General features: G+C 64.7%; 3 protein-coding genes across 3 annotated transcripts; all 3 read left to right on the top strand.

Moving 5' to 3' along the window:
* Positions 1 to 568: 568 nt before the first annotated feature.
* On the top strand, positions 569 to 3,130 carry LSCM1_08270 (uncharacterized protein; the record flags this gene model as incomplete). The annotated part of the gene is made up of 1 exon (XM_067325605.1): positions 569 to 3,130. One exon carries the CDS (start codon positions 569 to 571, stop codon positions 3,128 to 3,130), a length of 2,562 nt encoding a protein of 853 aa, XP_067181632.1.
* A 3,760-nt stretch (positions 3,131 to 6,890) lies between these two features.
* LSCM1_08269 (uncharacterized protein) lies at positions 6,891 to 13,181 on the top strand (the record flags this gene model as incomplete). The annotated part of the gene is made up of 1 exon (XM_067325604.1): positions 6,891 to 13,181. The coding sequence occupies one exon, from the start codon at positions 6,891 to 6,893 to the stop codon at positions 13,179 to 13,181; it is 6,291 nt and encodes a 2,096-aa protein (XP_067181631.1).
* A 1,235-nt stretch (positions 13,182 to 14,416) lies between these two features.
* LSCM1_08268 (uncharacterized protein) lies at positions 14,417 to 14,929 on the top strand (the record flags this gene model as incomplete). The annotated part of the gene is made up of 1 exon (XM_067325603.1): positions 14,417 to 14,929. The coding sequence occupies one exon, from the start codon at positions 14,417 to 14,419 to the stop codon at positions 14,927 to 14,929; it is 513 nt and encodes a 170-aa protein (XP_067181630.1).
* Positions 14,930 to 17,013: the final 2,084 nt, after the last annotated feature.

Genomic DNA, 17,013 nt, shown 5'->3' with positions numbered 1-17,013 from the left:
CACACACAGGCATCTGTCTGTTCAGCAAAACATCGCCAGGTGCAGTACGTGAGGAGGTGCACGTCCGTGCAGGGATCAGAAGAGTCGGTCAGACTCGTGCTGTGTGTCTGGTTCTCTGCTCGAAGTATACACTCAGGCATCACACCCATCCTATTCGCGCGCGTTTCATCTCCGCGCGCGCGCTCTCTTTGTCTCTCTGTGTGTGTGCGTGTGTGCTTGGCTGGGTGTCTCCTTGTTGATGCTCGACCGTCTCTTCGAGCAGCATCGCCGACATCCCCCCTTCGCCGCTCTCCATCTCCCCTCTCCCCACGGTGTGCTTCGCCTCTCGTGCTGCGTCACGGACGTCTGGAACAAAACACATCTGCCCATCCACGCGGATAGAGGCGAGGCGCATCTTCCAGTCCCCCTTCCCCCCTCATTCAGAGTGTTGGGCACACGCACGCACGCACGCACACAGACCAGGGGCGGGGAGTCCATATATAAATATATGTACATGTATATATAAATAAATAAATATATATATATACATATAGGCTGAGCGGGGTGAGTCGTGGGCGGGGCTGAGGAGATGTCTGCTGTGGCCTCGCCTAGTGCGCAAGCGGCATCGCCGCACGTTTTCATCTCCTCACCGTCCAGTTTCCCCGCCACCGGCCCCACCTCCTCCTTCGTGAAGGTTCACTGCGGCGACGACGAGTGCGTTCCGCTCAGCAAGCAGTGCACGGGCGGCACCTTCCAGGGCGTCCTCTCCGACCTCGCCACCCGCGTCAGCAGGGGTGACGCGCAGACTCATGGCAGCCGCAGTCACCGCGTGAAGGCTGTGAAAAGCGTCGCGTCAGCAGGCGGGGCGGTCCCGCTCTCGTCGACTGTGGTCGGAGGTGACGGCAACGACGACACGGACAAGACGTCTTCGGCGGCAGGAGATCGCGCGGATGCCACGGAGGCCCATCGCGAGGGAGTGCATGGTGGGGGCGCTGGTGCAGGACGGAGGCCATTCGCGCCGCCGTCCGCGTCAACGGCGGCTCGGCCCACATTGAAGGGTGCTGCCACGGCCGCGCCATCTGCCGTGCCCTTCCATTCTACCGGCACCGATGCAGCCGCCGCGCCAGCAGGTGGCCCGCTTGCGGATGGCGGCGGTACGCGCATGCCGCGTGCTGTTGTGTACCGTCGCGCTGAGCTGCTGCCGCTCAGTTTCGTGCGCGACGTCGCGTCGAACAGCAAGGTGACGGCACTGTACAAGCAGCACCTTCAGCTGCAGGAGCAGCTGCGGCGCCATCAGCTCGAGCAGAAGCAGCAGCTACGGAACCAGTGGGGTCGGGATGATGACGTCGCCGCCGCGCTGGGGGCCATGGCAGGGGAAGGTGGGGCGTCGGATGCCGCAAGCAACCAGGAGACTGCGGGTGACATGATTGGGAGGGGGTGCAAGGCACCGAGCAGCAAGCCGACCCCTCGACGGCGCGGGATGCCGAGCGTGGGCCGAGGTGGCGGCGGCGCGTGTGGAAACCGCAGTGCGTCTCCCGTTAGTTCCGCTGCGACGTCCGCGGCCGGTGCGGCGGCGCTGGCTGCCCAGACTCGCACGCAGCTTTGGGCCGCTTTGCGGAACACGATCCCCTTCTTTGGTGTGCTGACGATGCCTGTCCACACCCCCGTGGAGCCCCTCATAAGCCTGCCAGCGGCGACAACGACGACGCCGCCCTCGACGGGTGTGGTTTCGGCGGCCACGGCAGTCTGCAGCGGCTCGTATGTGCTGCTGGGCTGCCGCGAGCGACCGCGCGAGACAGTACTTGGGGCGGAAGCAGCGCCGGTGCTTTCCGTAGGGACGCCATACATGGCCGGTTCTCTGTCCTCCATCAACGGAGCCTCATCGAATCCAAGCATGTCCGCTGTAGAGCGGCTGGTGGAGCAGGCCCACGAGGCATCGGTAGCGCGGCTCCCGCCCCTCTGCAGCGACGGTGTGCTTCGCGTCAACGGCCTCGCCACCGCACCTGGGGGCACCGGTGAAGGCGCGAAGCGCTCACCACAACGGTCACGCTCACACCTAAAAGAGCCGCATGCGCAGCACATGTCCCAGCAGATGCTGCCGATGCGGTGCGTGCTGCAACCCACCACCAACCGCGTTGTGCCGATGCCGCCTCCGCTTCCAGAAGACATCGCGGCAGGCTACGGTGCCGCGAGGCTGGTGACGCAGTCGCTCGATCAGTCGGCCGCGAACTACGGCGGCGACTTGGATGACTCCGTGGCGCAGTCGGGAGCGCGTACCAATGGGGCCGCCAGCGGCGGCCCCGGCTGCGGCCACCCTGGTCGAGGATGTCGACGCTCCTTGCAGGGGATCGCCAACGTGTTCTCGAGTGCGGCGGACGCGGCTGCTGCTGCTTCTACACGACTCCCACCGGCCACTGGCAAGGGTGCGTCATTGGCGGGGCTTGCTAAGGGGGCAGGCAGGGGCAGCGGCGGTATGAGCTCGCTGCTGGACGAGGTCGGCGTGGAGGGAGGCGAGGACGCAACCCCGATCGAGGCACAGCGAGCGTTGTATGCCGCTTCTGCTGTCGCTTCACGCGGCTCCTGCTCTCCACCCGCCTCGCTGCATGCGAGCTCCATCGCGGACTCCGGCGCCAGCGCGGCCAAGGAGGGGGACAAGCTTGCGAAGGGGGCGGAGCGAAGCGTACCCCTCTCCGCAGCCGCTATCGCCCTTCTCACGCCTTCCACTCGGTTTACGGTGCAGCTCTCCAGCTGCACCGTAACCTTGGCTGCGCCGATGCGAAAGGGAGGTGTGGCGAACGCGACCGATGCCCCGTCCATCAACGCCACTGGCGCGACAAACGGCACCAGTGGCGTTGGCGGCACCTGTGGTAGCGCCATCGGCTGTGGTGAGCTTGGCAGCTATGCAGACGAGCTTGCTGTCGTGTTCGACGGGTTGGATGTACTGTGGCACGGGCCCAACGGCGAGGAGGCGTTGCTGCAGTGGGTGCTTGACGAGTACTCGATTCTACTGAAGCAGCGTATGGCGGCCGCCATCGCGCAGTGGACGTCGATGGTGCGCGCTGGGGACACCAGTGCTGGCGCCGCCGGTGGCTCCTCATCTAAGGCAAGCAAGGCGCGGCGGCAACCAGCGAAAGAGAGTCTGCTGGCGTAGGCTGATCGATGCTCCTCTGTTTTTGGAAAGGGGCGGCAAAGGCGAGGAGAGGGACACGAGCACTCCTCCTCCTTCCTTTCTCCACACACACACACACATACACACCTGCACTCGCGTGTGCATATGCCTCGAGCAGGCTCAGTGGTGTGGCGCGGTGCATGCGATGTGCTCGTGCGTCTGCCAACCCGCCTACCCCCCCTCTTCCCCATGTACGTACACTGCGCATTATGCGAGTCATCCCACCAGCAAAAAAGGGCGAAAGAGGCGCCACGCGGCGGGTCGCGCTCTCAGCTCATCTTCTTTGGTTATATATAAATATATATACACGCACACACACGGGCGGAAGGGGAGGAGGGGGGTGAGGGTGGGGCGGGGTCGCTCTCAGAGTTATATACCTCTCGGCCCTCCTGTGTGTGTGTCTTTCAGCGTTTCCACCGTTGGCGCCTCCTCCCCTCCTCCCCCCTCTTCATCGGCCACCACGCCTGCGTCGTACACTCGCATGGTGCCTTATGTATCAGATCATCACAGCCCCCCCTTTCCCTCCCCCTCTCACACCTGAAATGTGCTCTGTACAACGAGAGGCAGACAGGGCGGCAAACGAAATGGAGGGAGGGAGGGGTTGCGCCTCTTGCCCCCTTTCTTTTTGCTGCATTTACGCATGCTTGCGCGGCTGCTGCTCCCGCGTCGCCGCTGACCGCGTGCACGCGCGCGTCGGTGGTGCACATCGAGCGATGAAAACACCGCAGCTGCTGTGCCTGCTATACAGCTGCGTAGACACGCAACCAAACATATACACATACATGTGTATGTGCGCGTGCGTGTGCGTGTGTGTGCGCCGATGTGCGGGTGCCTCATGAGGGGCGAGCTAGCGATGCTGCTGCTGGCGTGGTGGCGGCGGTGCTGTCGCGTCTCTTTTCTCTGTCCTCCGAAAGAAGAGCTGGGAGGGGGGCATCAGAGACGTTTCACTTGATTCAAGAGGAATGGGTAACACGCGCCTCCCTATGAGAGGCTGGCTGGCGGGCGCTGCCTGCGTTGGTTCCGCACACACCGTCACGCATCTCCATTGGCGCACGGTGGCGTGCCGGTATATGTGTGCGGCCTTTCCTGCTTCTGTGACGGTCTTGCCAAGGCGTTCCTGTGTCTGCCTGCGCATGTGCTCCCTCTATCGCTCACTCTTTCTCTCACCGTGTATGTGTCCCCTCGGCGGCGCGCCACACATACCATGCCGCTGTTTTGAACCACTGCCTTTTAGCAGCTTCCTCATTACGTGGAAAGCGAACACGTCCCTGTGGACAAGCCCGACGAGGTGCGCTCTCTCCGCTTCCGTTCGAGCGGCAAGAGAGGGAGAGGCGGTCGGGCGATGACACAGGCACAGAGAAAGGTACACGCACACGAGACTCGAGGCGGACACATCCAGCGGACACGCGCGTGGGTGTCTTTCCAGCCAACTTGAGCGGCATACACATGTATGTCTGTGCGTACGTGTACACACGGGCATGTGCCTCGTATGCCGCCTTCGCTCTTTATCTCGGGTTCAAACATACACAGACGTTCGCCACGGCACCCACGCATCTCGGCTCGCCATCCACGCCTCCACCCCTTTGAACGGGGGGGAGGAGGGAGGAAGCGAGAGGGCGTGGCGAACGCTACCGTCACTGTCGCCTGCTCTGTGGACAACCCCCATCGCTCTCCCTTACCGCCTTCCCTTCCCCCTTCTCATCGCCTCCGCCTCTGCCCTCGAATCCGGGGCGCATTCTGCTTCGTTGTCGGGTACGATCGCGTCGGTGACACACAATTATACACGCCATCCCCCCTCCACACACACACACACACATACGTACACACCTACACATACACAACGGCGCGTGTGACGCATACGAGCGCGCGCGAAGGCTGCGCACATGCTGATCCCCCCCTACCGCCCGCTCCGCCCTGTACGCGCGCTCGCTTCCCACTTCTTTAGCACCTTTCCCCTCCCCCTCCCTCGGGACATTATAGGAGAAAAAAAGAACGGCACACGCGTGACAGTACGCTGTACGCACGTGTACAGCGTGTTTGAGTCGCTCTACGTCTGTCTGTCTGTCCGCGTGTGTGTGTGTGTAAGAGAGAGAGGGCGACTAAGCGGGGTAAGCCTGAGAGGAGCGTGTGTACGCCCTGCACCCGCATTCCGCATCCTCCACCCTGTCCCTTGGCGCCTATCCATGGGCTGCCGCTGCCCCCCTCTCCCCTCTCTCACCTCTCCGGTGGTCATCTGATCGTTCTTCTCCATTTGCTGCATTCACAACACCAAAAACTTTTCCGCCCCCCTCCCGCCTCTTTTTTTTTTCTTTTTTTTTTCGGGGGCGTGTTCGTAATTGTACGCCACCTCCTCCATCCCTTCTGCTTGCTTACCTTTGTGCGACGGCGTAGAGGTTCCACTGTCACCCTTCCCTCCCCTCCTACCCCCCTCTCTCTCACCTCTCTCACCTCTCCTTCCCCTCCCCCTACTGCCGCGTGCACCAGCAGACGAACAGCAATAAGAAAGACTCGGAGACGGCTATCTACACCTGCGACCGCCTCTCACCCTTCCCCCCTCTCTTCCTCCACCCCGGTGACGAGAGCCCACGAGATTGGGGAGACTATATATATATATGTATACATACTGGTGACTTCCTTCCTCCCCCCTACACACACACACACACACACAAAAGGCGGTGCGCACACGTGGGCACACTCCTGCAGCTCTCCTTTTTTGGCCCACTTTCGGCTTCATCCTTGCTCCCTTTTGGCCTCACCCTCTTACCTCATCGCACACGTTGCCCTGTGCGTCTTTGTGTGTGTGTGTGACCGAGAGAGTGAGGAGGAGTGTGCGTGCCCTCTTTCATTTGGTTGCTTTCGCGATCCCCTTTCTTCTTAGATATATAGTTTCGGGGGTCTCTCTGCCTGCACATCCACCACCACCACCACCACTGCCACCCCCCTCTTCCTCCTCGTTGTCACGTGCGGAGGGGGGCCTCCTTTGCGGCTTCCCAGTCACCAGAGAGCGAGCAAGCGACGCAGGGGACGTGGACGGGCGTGAAGGAGTGCCGTCGAGACGCGGAGCCTTTCGCTGGTCTCTCCCACCTTTCTTTTTTCCTGTTAGCCGTCGTCCGCTCTGCTCTGCTTTTTGTGGGGGTGCCGGGGGGTGGACACTTCCTGAGACGCGGCCCGACCGCCCTCCTCATCCGCCTCCTGTGACGGGTGTTGGCTTCGCTGTGTCCCAGACGTCTTTTAACAGCCCCCCTTTTTTTCTTCTTCGTCCTTTCCGTTTGGTGCGGTGTGCTTCTCCCTCCCCCCTCCCCTCCCCCCATCGGCGTACCTCTCGAGGCGAGTGTCAGACAGGCAAGGGATCGAGAGCCGGCGTGTAATGTATGGAGGGGTCTGCAGGCAGGCGACAGCGCGGCACAGACACTCCCTTCCTCCTCCCCATACATCCTCCCTTTTTTTCTCCCGTTCACTTCACTGCTGAGTCGTCCATCTGTTTCTCCGCGTCTCGCTTTGCTTGCGCTCGTGGGTGGGGTGGGCAAGTGGTTGCCGTCACGGAAACGCCCAAGACGACAGCGCACGCCGGCACACGCATCTTGGTGCTTCGGCTGCTGGTGTTGGCGGTGCGTGCCCTCGCTTCACACGCTCGGCGTTTGGGTGAGGGTAAGTCGAGGTGTGCGGGTAGGTGGCTCAACCGTGGTCAGCGACCCGAAAGGCGATCACAGACGACAGAGAGGTACCTTCTCTCCTCCCCACCATGCAGTCTTTGACGACATCCTCTGTGCTTAGCTGCTCGGCGCCGGCCGTACGGACCGCTGCTGCTGCCGCCGCCACGCTGCCGAAGGATACGGGCGGCCACAACGCCGTCGGCATGCACACTCCGGCAAACGAGGAGGGACGGGGCGCCGCCGCGATGTCTGCGGTGACCACGGCAGCCCCTCTCACCACATCGGGGGGGGCTGAGACCAGAGGAACAGTTAGGAGTGAGTCCATTCGCTTTTACCAGAGCGCATCGCGCGACACCGTTGGCGGAGGGCGAGGCAGCCAGCAACATCTCAGGCCCAGCGCTGGCGAGCTGCAAGTCCACCCTCTCCCGGCGAACACGCTGCACTCACCACGCCGGCCACCCCCTTCTGCTCCACCCGCGTCTTTGGACAGGGCATCGACGATTGCCGCTCCACCGGCGTTCCCTAGAGGCCCAAAAGGCCCCCCCGGAAGGCCTCGTGGCGTACTCAAGCGACGACCAAAGGCGCCGCGTCAGCGCAGTCGCTCCCGCAGTGCGTGTAGTGCAGCCATAGGGGCGATGCGGCGGAGTTTCGGCAAGGCGGCAGCATTGCAGCACCAGCGACGCCGGCTCTCGAAGTCGCCTGAGGCGAGCACCGAATCGACGCCGGCGCACATCCCTTGTACAGCTGCGACGGCTATCCCGAACCCGTCGGTGCGCGCGAACGCGACCGGGCCGGCACCGCCCGTACCACATGCTTGCTCCGCTCGTACCTCGGCCGCCTTGGAGGCATTTTTGCTGAGCTTCCAGAACTGTCTCCACAGGCAGGAGATCCTGCTCCAGCGCGTCGACGCTGCCGTCGCCCAACTCGACGGCTCGCGCGTCAACGCGGACACCGGTGCCGCCTCCTCGTCCCCATCGCACGGGGCCGGCGTGAAGGCCTTCTCCTCCCTCCTGCCCTCCGCAAACCTCTTTCGAAGCATCGACCCGCTGCCTCAGTATGTGCCGTCACTCCACATTCTTCCCTACGCCCTCGCGGCACCTGCCAACGATGGGCTGCCGACGCAACCGAACGTGGCGATCACCCTTCCAGGTGCTGTGATCGAAGCAAGGAGCAGCGGTGGCGCCTTTCGCGCTGCCACCTGCGACAGCTGTGTGGACGGCACGTCGCTCGCTTCACCGGTGCTGTCCGTCTCTTCCTCCCTTCCCGAGTTCACGCTGGCCGACGCGCGTCAACAGGCACGGCGTCACCAGCCGAACCAAAGCTCCAGTTCCTCCGCTGTTTCCTCGACGGTGGTGGTGATGCGACCGGCGTTGGAGCGCATGGGCGGCAGCAGCGGTGGCGCAGCGGCTCTGTGCGCCTCCTCTCAAGGCTACCAATCACCGCACCCGCAGACGTCGTCGCACCTCTTGCTCCCGACCTACGTCCGACTTGACGGCGCCGCTTCGGCGCCGGCTTCGGCAACGCCATCCAGGCACTCTCACCCACTCACCCTGTTCCCCTCCTCGAAGCCGGGGACACCGCCGTTACGGGCGCAGTCGGGTGCTGCGCAGCTGCCGCTCCTCACGAGCAACAGCGGCTGTGCGAGCAGCTCACCACTGAGCACAAGGGAGAGGTCGCCGGCGTCGACCAGCGCTGCGCTGGCGACCTGCTCTCCGCCCGTCTCCTTCCGTGGACGAGGGATGTCGGTCGCTCAGCAGTCTTCAGGGGTGGAAGCCGAGCTCACCAGCGATGGGCTCGTCACGGGTGCCGTTACGCGGTCTGTATCTGTCGCAACAACGGATCGACGCGAGGCAGCCGCGCCGAGCAGCGCGGCGAGTACTGCCATGGAGACGAGCGCACCTGGGGATGCGGAACGGAGCGCCGGTAGTCGACTGAAGAGCAGCGCCACCACCGATTCCTTCACCGACGTCAGTGCCTCCCCTTCTCCAGTTCTACAGGGTGTGCAGATGCCGTACCTCACCACCACCATCTCGGGCGCAAGCCAGAGCTTCAACTACTGCGGCAGCGCAGCAATCGATGGCGTGCCGGGGTGGTCCAACGCCCCCCCTGGGCACACGAGGAGTGGAAGCTTTCGCCTTGGCGGCAACGCCGACTCTTCCGTTATCAGCGCCTTCACCAGCGGGAGCGCGGACAGCGTGTCGCTCTCGCCGCTCTCGCGCCCGCCGTCAATTTGGGTAGGCAGCCCGAGGGCGAGAAGTGCCGTCGGACCAATTTCTCCGCATCAGCCGCCGCAGCCGTCGCAACAGCACTCCTCGCTTGGTGGGTGCAGCATGAACACCACGTGGATGTCACCTCGCCGAATGCCGAATAGCCATAACAGTCGCAGCAGCAGCAATGCCGCTGGGACGATGCAGGCAACGGCGAGCCGGTCCCCCCGCGCAGGGGCCGTGCTGGAGCACTCTCGGCCCGCTTTCTCAGCGGCGAACCCCGCCAGCTCTCAGCCGTCGACGAGCCAACAGCAGCCGCATCACCGCGGCTCAGGAGACATGCTTTCGCCCTTGTCTGGGCCGTGGCTATTCTCGCCCTCCCCTACACCGACGGTTTCGCGCCGCGCAAGTGGGGTGGTACACCGCAGCAGCGCCCAGATGACCTCCGTCAGCTTGTCCGGCAGCGGCGCCCCGAATATCGGCGGCAACACAGGTGGGCCGACAGCCGTGACATCAGCGTCGGCGGGGGAGGCTAACGTCGTCTCGAGCCTTTCCTCAGCTTCTTTGGCACCGCTGTTCCTCTCCGCTAGCGGGAGCGGCTCCACAGGCGGCGGCGCTTCCGCAGGCGCCGCTCCCGCCGGGACATCGCCGTTAACGACGTGCCGAAGGCTTGCCCTTTCACCGTTGGCGTCGGTCGAAGGGGCGGATGGCGACGACCCTTTCCAGGAGGCCTCGCTGCGTTCTCTTTTGGACCCGACAGACGAGGTGAACGACGGCGACGAGACGGAGGCGGCGCAGCTGCGGCAGCTGGCAAATCGATACGCCCCGCCACCACCGCCACCGTTGCTGACCGAGCTGCAGCAGCAGCAAAACCAGCGGCGCCGCTGGAGTGCGCCACCGGTGCCCACTATGCGCCGCCCGCCCATGGCACCTCTGCGTCTACCGAACCCTGCCGGCTCGGCCGCGGTGCGGGATGAGGAGGAGCGACCACGCAGCGCCACGCCACCGGGTGCGAGGCCGGAGCAGTGGCTGTTGTTCGAGCAGCAGCACGAGCGGCTCCACCTGCCAGAGTGTTGGCGCGACAGTGAGGTCGTTGTCGTTGACCATGTGGAAAAGAGGTACAGGGAGCGTGACGCGGAGGAGGCAGCGCAGCTGCTGCTGCTGGAGGAGGAGCTGCTGAGGGAGCTCCGGCAAGGCGCGTCGGATCAGCGGGACAGGAGCGGCTTGCCTCGGCGTGGCCGACGACGGGGAGGTGGACGGTGGCACTCCATGGTAGGTGCCGGTGCCACCGACGAAACAACGGGCGAGGAGGAGCTGAATTGGGGTGATGACTCGGAAGATGAGACGGAGACGGACGCGGCCCACGAAACGCGCCTGGCGCGCTACGGCAAAGCAATGCTGCTGCATCGGCGCGGCCGCGCTCACGCCTCTCTGTCCCGCGGAGAGGGGCGCTCGCGCAGCAACAGCCCATCCGCGACAGTCGAGCGTCGCCAGCGGCGGTCCGTTAGCGAAGCAGGCGGGCAGGGCTTCTCTTCTGCTGCCACCGCCGCCGCCACCTCCTCCTCCATGGGGGAGCCCAGTGGTACGTGCTCCGCTTCCCCAACTGCTGCGGACGCACATGCCGACTTGCCGATGCCGCCAAAACGCGCCCTCGGCCGCCGCCACTCAGCACCGGCAGCCATGTGGGGTGCCGACAACGGGGCGGAGTGGCGCGACCTGCAGGCCCGCTTTGACGAGCTTATCAGCATTCAGCAGCGCAGCCGCGGAAGTGGGCGGGACGGCGCTGATAGCGCAGCTCTCGAGCACCACTGGCCGTCATCCATGATAAGCAGCGGGGCGTCCACTCCAGTGAAAGAAGGTCTCGCCAGCGGTGTGCCGCGTCGCCGTCGCAGCCGAAGCTCGAGCCAGGAAGTCACCGCGTGCGTATCAGACACCGCGGGAAGGGATGCAGAGCGCGGCGCCCCTCTTCCTTCAGCGAGCGAACGCAGCGACTACTGCGACGGCGTGCCGCATCACGTCGAGGGGAGCGGCAGCTCAGCTGCTTCACTTCCGCATTCTCCTGCGGCGTCCCCGATGTCGCTCGAGTGGCCGTACCCCCACTTGAGCCCGAGAAGCCACCACCGCGGAGAATGGAAGCGGAAAGCCCAAGCGGAGGTGGCGCCATCGCCGCTGGAGGAGGGTGGAACTGCAGGGCAGCCAAACTGCGCGCACGTGTCGGCTGCCCGCAAGAGCCCACCGACTTTTCTCATGTCACCGAGACACCCGTCCGTGTCGATGAGCGCGGCTCACAAAATTGCCACGAAGAGCTCCACTAAGGTGCGCACAGATGCCGGTACGTATGACACTGACGGGGACGAGAGTGGTCGGCAGGTCGCTGTTGCCGTCTGTGCGCCGGCGGTGTCGACCGCGCTGCGGACGCCAAGGCTGCGCTTCGCACACCCCTCCCGCACGGCGTCGTCGATGGGATTGGTGGGCCGGCCACGACGTGGCGTGGGGCTGCACAGCGCGGCCGTCAAAGGCCGCCGAGACCCCAGAGTCTCCCGGAAAGGTCGCGCCGCCGGCAAGTCGAAGGCGGCTGCCACGCCGACCGCAGCGGGTGCGCTCTCGACGCCGCAGAAGGCGGCTGCCACGACAGCCGCCAGTGGGAGAAGGGGCCACACTGCCACGTTGAAGTCTGCCGGCCGCGGCGGCTCTGCCAGAGTCTCGAGCGGTGCCGTCAGCGGAGGAAGACGCTGCACCCACTGCAGCCGCGCGAACTCCGTCTCTTTAGACATCACGGCGGCGGCCGCCTCCATCGTTCCCGCCAGAGAGGCAGAGGACAAGGTGCCGACGACCGTGACTGGACTGAACAGCCACAATTCAACGCGCGCCGATGCGGAGACGGTATTGCCAGGGCTGCATCCATCCGACCACGCGTTGGATGGCGGGGAGGTTGTAGAGCCCCTCTCTCGGACGCTGCTGGTCGCCGCTGCTGCTGCGCCAGCTACTGTGTCGCCGTCGCCAGCGACACAAAAGAGTTCGCGGGACAGCGCGACGCAACGTGGACGGCTGCGAGACCACAGGGCGCACTCCAGCCGATGCCCTGACAAGGACCACGACACCCACAGAGTTTTGCTCTCATCACCGCCACGGCATCGGTGCCGGAGACACACCGGGGCCGAGGGCGATGCATCTGTGTCAGCCCGCCCGCTACCCAAGGCAAGCGCCCGGCATGCACCGGGGCTTCCAGAAAGCGAAGCAAGGCATCTGGAGAACGGTGCCGCCGCAGGGATGACTGCGGCGGAGGGGGCGGACTCGCGCGCGCTGCTGCGACGGCTTGCCCAGCAGAAAAATCGGACCCGTGCCATGGAGGAGCGTCTGCGCGTCAGCAGCAGCCATACCACCTCCGGGAACGTCGTCAACGGCGGCCACAGTGCCCGCAGCCTCGGCGGAGGCTTCTTTGTGTGGGGCGACGGGGCCACCGCATGGAGAGGGGGGATGGAGTCTGAGAGCTGCACGCCGATGCGTACCGTCACGCGTGGGGGCGCGGCTGCCGAGCTTGCTCGACAGGACCTCAGCACATCGTCGCACATTTACGCGGTGCCCCCGGCCAGCGGAGATGCCGCCGTGGACACGCCTGTGGCCCGAACCGGTACGACGCGGCACGGCGGCGGTACCGCGGCGGACGCCCCTCACGTGACGGTGGTGGGCCCTGCCGAAGCCGCCGCCGTCTACGGTGTGCACGGTGCTCCTTTGGGTGCGACAACGACCGCGCCAGCATCCCCGCTGGCACCCGTGTCGGCGTCCGCGCAGCTCACTTCCTCAAATCCGCGTCGCCGCCGCGTTGATCTGCGCACGCGCCTCTCACCGAAGCTGGGAGCCCTCTCATCCTCCATGTCGGCGCGATCCGCGAGGCGCAACAAGGGCTGGACGGCGGCCGTCGCAACGACGGCGGCAGCGCCGGCCTCTCCTCAAAAGTTCCGACGCGCCGAGAGCGCCTACGTCAGAACGCGCACCGGCTCCCCGCCGCACAGCAGCGCCGCGCGCCACGGCAGCCACAGTGATCGCCGCCGCCACACCATCGGGAGTGATGTGCTGACACTCACTACGCCATCCACATCCGCGCGCCGGCCGCGCTCTACGCGGACGCCGCCGGCCAGTCAGCTTGCCGATTGGGTCCGAGAAGGCGTGTGAGAAGGACGCGTGGCTGCGTGCGCGGGCGGCATCGTATGGGACGCAACGGCGGCGCCCTCCCCCCCGGCCACTGAAAGTCTCTCGTCCTCTTTTTTCTTTGCGCCTGCACCCACCTTAATATGCTCGTGTCTTCCTCAGCGGCTGCTGGCTCCCTCCCCCCTCCCTCCCCGCTCACGCCTTACGTGGGCATCTCCCAACCGCCCCCTCCCCCCATCCCCATCTCTCTCTCTCTATTTCTCCGCTGCTGCTGCACAGCGTTCTTCTCTGCTGCCACCTCGTTTGTCGCACCTGCCGCGTACGCCCTCTCTTCCTCTGACCTCAGCACAGGGTGGGCGATGCCGCCTCAGAAAGAGAGAGAGCGTGTGCGCGTGTGGGCTACACCATCGCCAGATGCGCTGTAGCACAGACAGAGGGCTGCAGTACAGCACCGACAACACTTTGAGGAGAGGGCAGAGGGCAGCGGGCTGAGAGATCGATAACGGAGGCGGGGCTGGTCGTAGAAGTCAGCTCAAGACGAGAAAAAAAAGTTCCCCTCCTCTCTCTCCGCGCATGCAGTCCGACGCAGACACAGTCGCGCCCTCGCCGTTTTTGAAGAAAAGGAGTTTCACCGATGTTCAAAGTATTCAGCTAAGAGCAACAACACAGCAAAGACGGAGGCGCCATGAGCAGCGCGCGACGGTGTGTGTGTGCACTTCGTGGCGCCTGCGCGGCATCTTGAATGACGTTGCAGCAGGCAATGGCCCTCCCTTTCCCTTGTGTCTTTCCTGCTGAAGGTGCGCATACATGTGAGGCTTTGAAGGTGCGTGTGTCTGGGAGACAGGAGTGCGAGGTCGCACCTGTGCGTGTGCGCACGCATGCATGTTCCTCCCCCCTCGGCCCGCCTCCGGCTCCTCTCCTCGGCGGGTGGGGGGCTCTATCGGGGTGCGCGCGAGGGAAAGGGGGGGAGGGGACAAGCGCACTCGTGGTGCGCGGCTCTTCGGAACGAGAAGCGGAGCCTCCACTATGCCCTTCCTCGCCGCCCTCCCTCACCCAACAACCTCTTCACTGCTGTTCTCCGTCCCCTCGCCGCTCAGATCTTTCGCGCACCCGCGTCCGCTCCGCAGCAACAGCGGCGGCAGTTACGCCGGACATCGGCAACAGTGCTCGTCAGTTCAGAATTTCGCGTGACAACGAACACCTGTCCCGAGGTGTCAGCCCCTCCCCCCTCTTTGGCCGTTCTGTTTACCCACCTCCATATGCTGCGTGTACCCATTTGTGCTACCGCGCGAGGGCAGAAACGCTGCCCCTCCTCCATGCACACAGGCCCGACATCAGTGGCCAAGGCAGCCTTCGCTGCTCTCGCCGTCGGAGGGGTGCGCCCACAGCCCCGCTTTCGTGCCCAAAGCGTTCGCTGTGCTGCCTGTGTGCGACGCACTGCGACGGTGTTTGTTACACTGACTTGTGTGTCCTCTGCGTGCTGCACGCCGATGGCGCGACTTTTCACGAACGCCAAGAGGTCTTACGCACGCGGCACGGAGGAGGAGCAGCAGGTGCGCCAGGAGGCTTTGTCGAAGGAGTGGCGCGACTTGCTGAGTCAGCCGGTGGACGCGGACGGCGGTAACGCCCCATCGGCGCGCACTGTCGAGGACCGCTTGCCTACCAAGAAGCAGCTGAATGACGAGCTGCCCACGGCCGCGGAGCTGGAGAAGGCGCTGCGTGAGGGGAAGATAGACGCGTACACCATGAGGCCAGACGAGGACGAGGACTAACGCGTCGCCAGGCCTGCATCACGGATACCTGCCTCACACCTTCCCGCACACCCACGCGCGAGCATAGGGGGCAACAAACCTTCGCTCGCCTCTGTCCCCTTCCCTCCCCGCGATCGCCTTGTCCCGCTTCATGTCGCGATCGTACAGTCATCTCCGCCCATTCCGGGAGCGCAGTATCCGCGTGGTCTAAAATGCGTGGCGCTGTGCCTGCTGAGCTCCCTGCTGCACGGAATGTGCGCCGCTTCCAGCGGACTCGCTTGGCTGTCGCCGTCTCTGTGTGGATGTGCGCCTTTGAGGGGGTGGGTAAAGAGGAGAGAGGGGCGGGGGGTGCGCGTGTTGCGGTGAAGGCCGGCGACGCTCCGGCCCTACATGACGGGATCGCAACGGCGACGGCGATCGTCACTAGCCAAAGAAACCCATGCTACTCTTGTCCACGGAGGCTTGGCGTGTGGACAAGCCTGTTCCTTCCCTGTCGTCACGCTCCCGTGCACGGGCACGCACCGAGGCACAGTGGCTGGTGCTCTTCCCCACTGTGTGGCTGCGCTTTGCTCCCCCCCCCGCGGTGGTGCGCGCTGCATCTACTGCTCCCCCTCCCCCCCTTTCACCTCGGCGTGCCTGTGCACTGATTTTCTGCTGCGCGCGCGCACACACACACATGTGCGATGCACATCGATGCCCACGATGTGCAATGACTGGATGTCTCTCTGCCTCTGTCTATCTGTGTGCGTGTGTGTGGGGAACGGGGGGGTGAGGGGAGCACTTCCGCTTTCCTGTCCTCTGCGCTCTATTCGCTCCGCCCATTGGAGCCCGGCATGTCTGTCTCCTCCTCACTCTCGCACATCGGTGCCGCAGCGATACGGAGCTGGGGAGGGGGAAGTGTGACCCCCCCTCCCTCCCTCTTCTTCCTTTCACTGCTGCGCTTCGGCACTCCAGCGTGCTTGCACTCGTGCAATCGTCCGCTACGCCAAGCCACGAGCTCGCCCGGCCGCCCGCTCACAGGCACGTCTCTTCCCCTCCCCCTATCTCCCTCCTCGCTTATGCGCCGGCAACTGCGGGAGAAGAAACGGTGGGTGAGCCATCGTGCGCCGCCGCACTTTCCGGCATGTGTGCGCGCTCGCGGCTTGTGGGCACTCTGCAGCAAGCGTCATCGCACACGCACTTCCCCCTCCTCCTACTCGCCCTTCCCACGCGCAGGTCCTCTTTCTCTTGCGGTTGCACTCAATAGGGATGAACGGCTCCAGTAGACAAGTTCAGAGCAACATCGGCTCTGCATCAGCTGGAATCGACAGCGGTGGAGGCTTGCCCTCGATGCAGCCGTCATGTGTCGCCGCGGCAGCGACGTCCGCTGCCGATCGTGCCACTGCCTCGCCAGCCCCAGGAGGTTCTGCACACGAGCCCGAAGAGGTGCACCAGCGAGCCGCGCACGCGCATCGTCCAGTGCAACCACCACTTTGAATACCGGGGCTGTCGGCGGTGACGCCGCATCTCTGACAGCACCTGTGCTATCAGTTCCACGACAACGGCGGCTCTCTGCTGCACATGCTGTGCGCCTGCGGCACCTTCAAGGGCACCTTTTCCTCGGACAGAGTCCGTGGGGCTGTGAAGAGGGGCTACCGGCAGGTGGGGACCAAGATCCGCAGCGCCGCGGTGGCGCAGTCACGCGCTCCTCCAGCGGCCAGGGCTCCGTCGGGGGAGGCGCTGACGACATCGCTTACGTTTCCACTGCTGCCTCTGGTGGTGCCGCCGCTGACCGCAAGCTTACCAACTGCGAAGAGCCCTTCTGCCCTCCTGGAGGAGGCAGTGCGGCTCCCATACACTTCAATGAGTGACGGCGACGCCGGTCTTCTGGAGAGCGTCAGTCAATGTCTCGTCGCGTGCCAGCAGGAGAAGGGGCGGTGCTCTGAGTTGTCGCCGTCGAACAGTGACTTGCGCCGGCAGCCCGTGCACATTCTGTCCTCTGTCTCGATCACCAGGCCCCCCGACCTTTGGTGTCGCGATCACGACGGACGCCAGTGGTGCTGGAAGTGCCGCACCTGTCTCCCGCGGGGTGTCCTTCGCATGTGATGTGGCGAGACGCGTGCTGG

This window comes from Leishmania martiniquensis, chromosome 2 (genome assembly GCF_017916325.1).
Source record: "Leishmania martiniquensis isolate LSCM1 chromosome 2, whole genome shotgun sequence".
NCBI lineage: Eukaryota > Euglenozoa > Kinetoplastea > Trypanosomatida > Trypanosomatidae > Leishmania > Leishmania martiniquensis.
The sequence above is the reverse complement of the archived record's forward strand: the minus strand, read 5'-3'. Positions and strand labels throughout refer to the sequence as shown.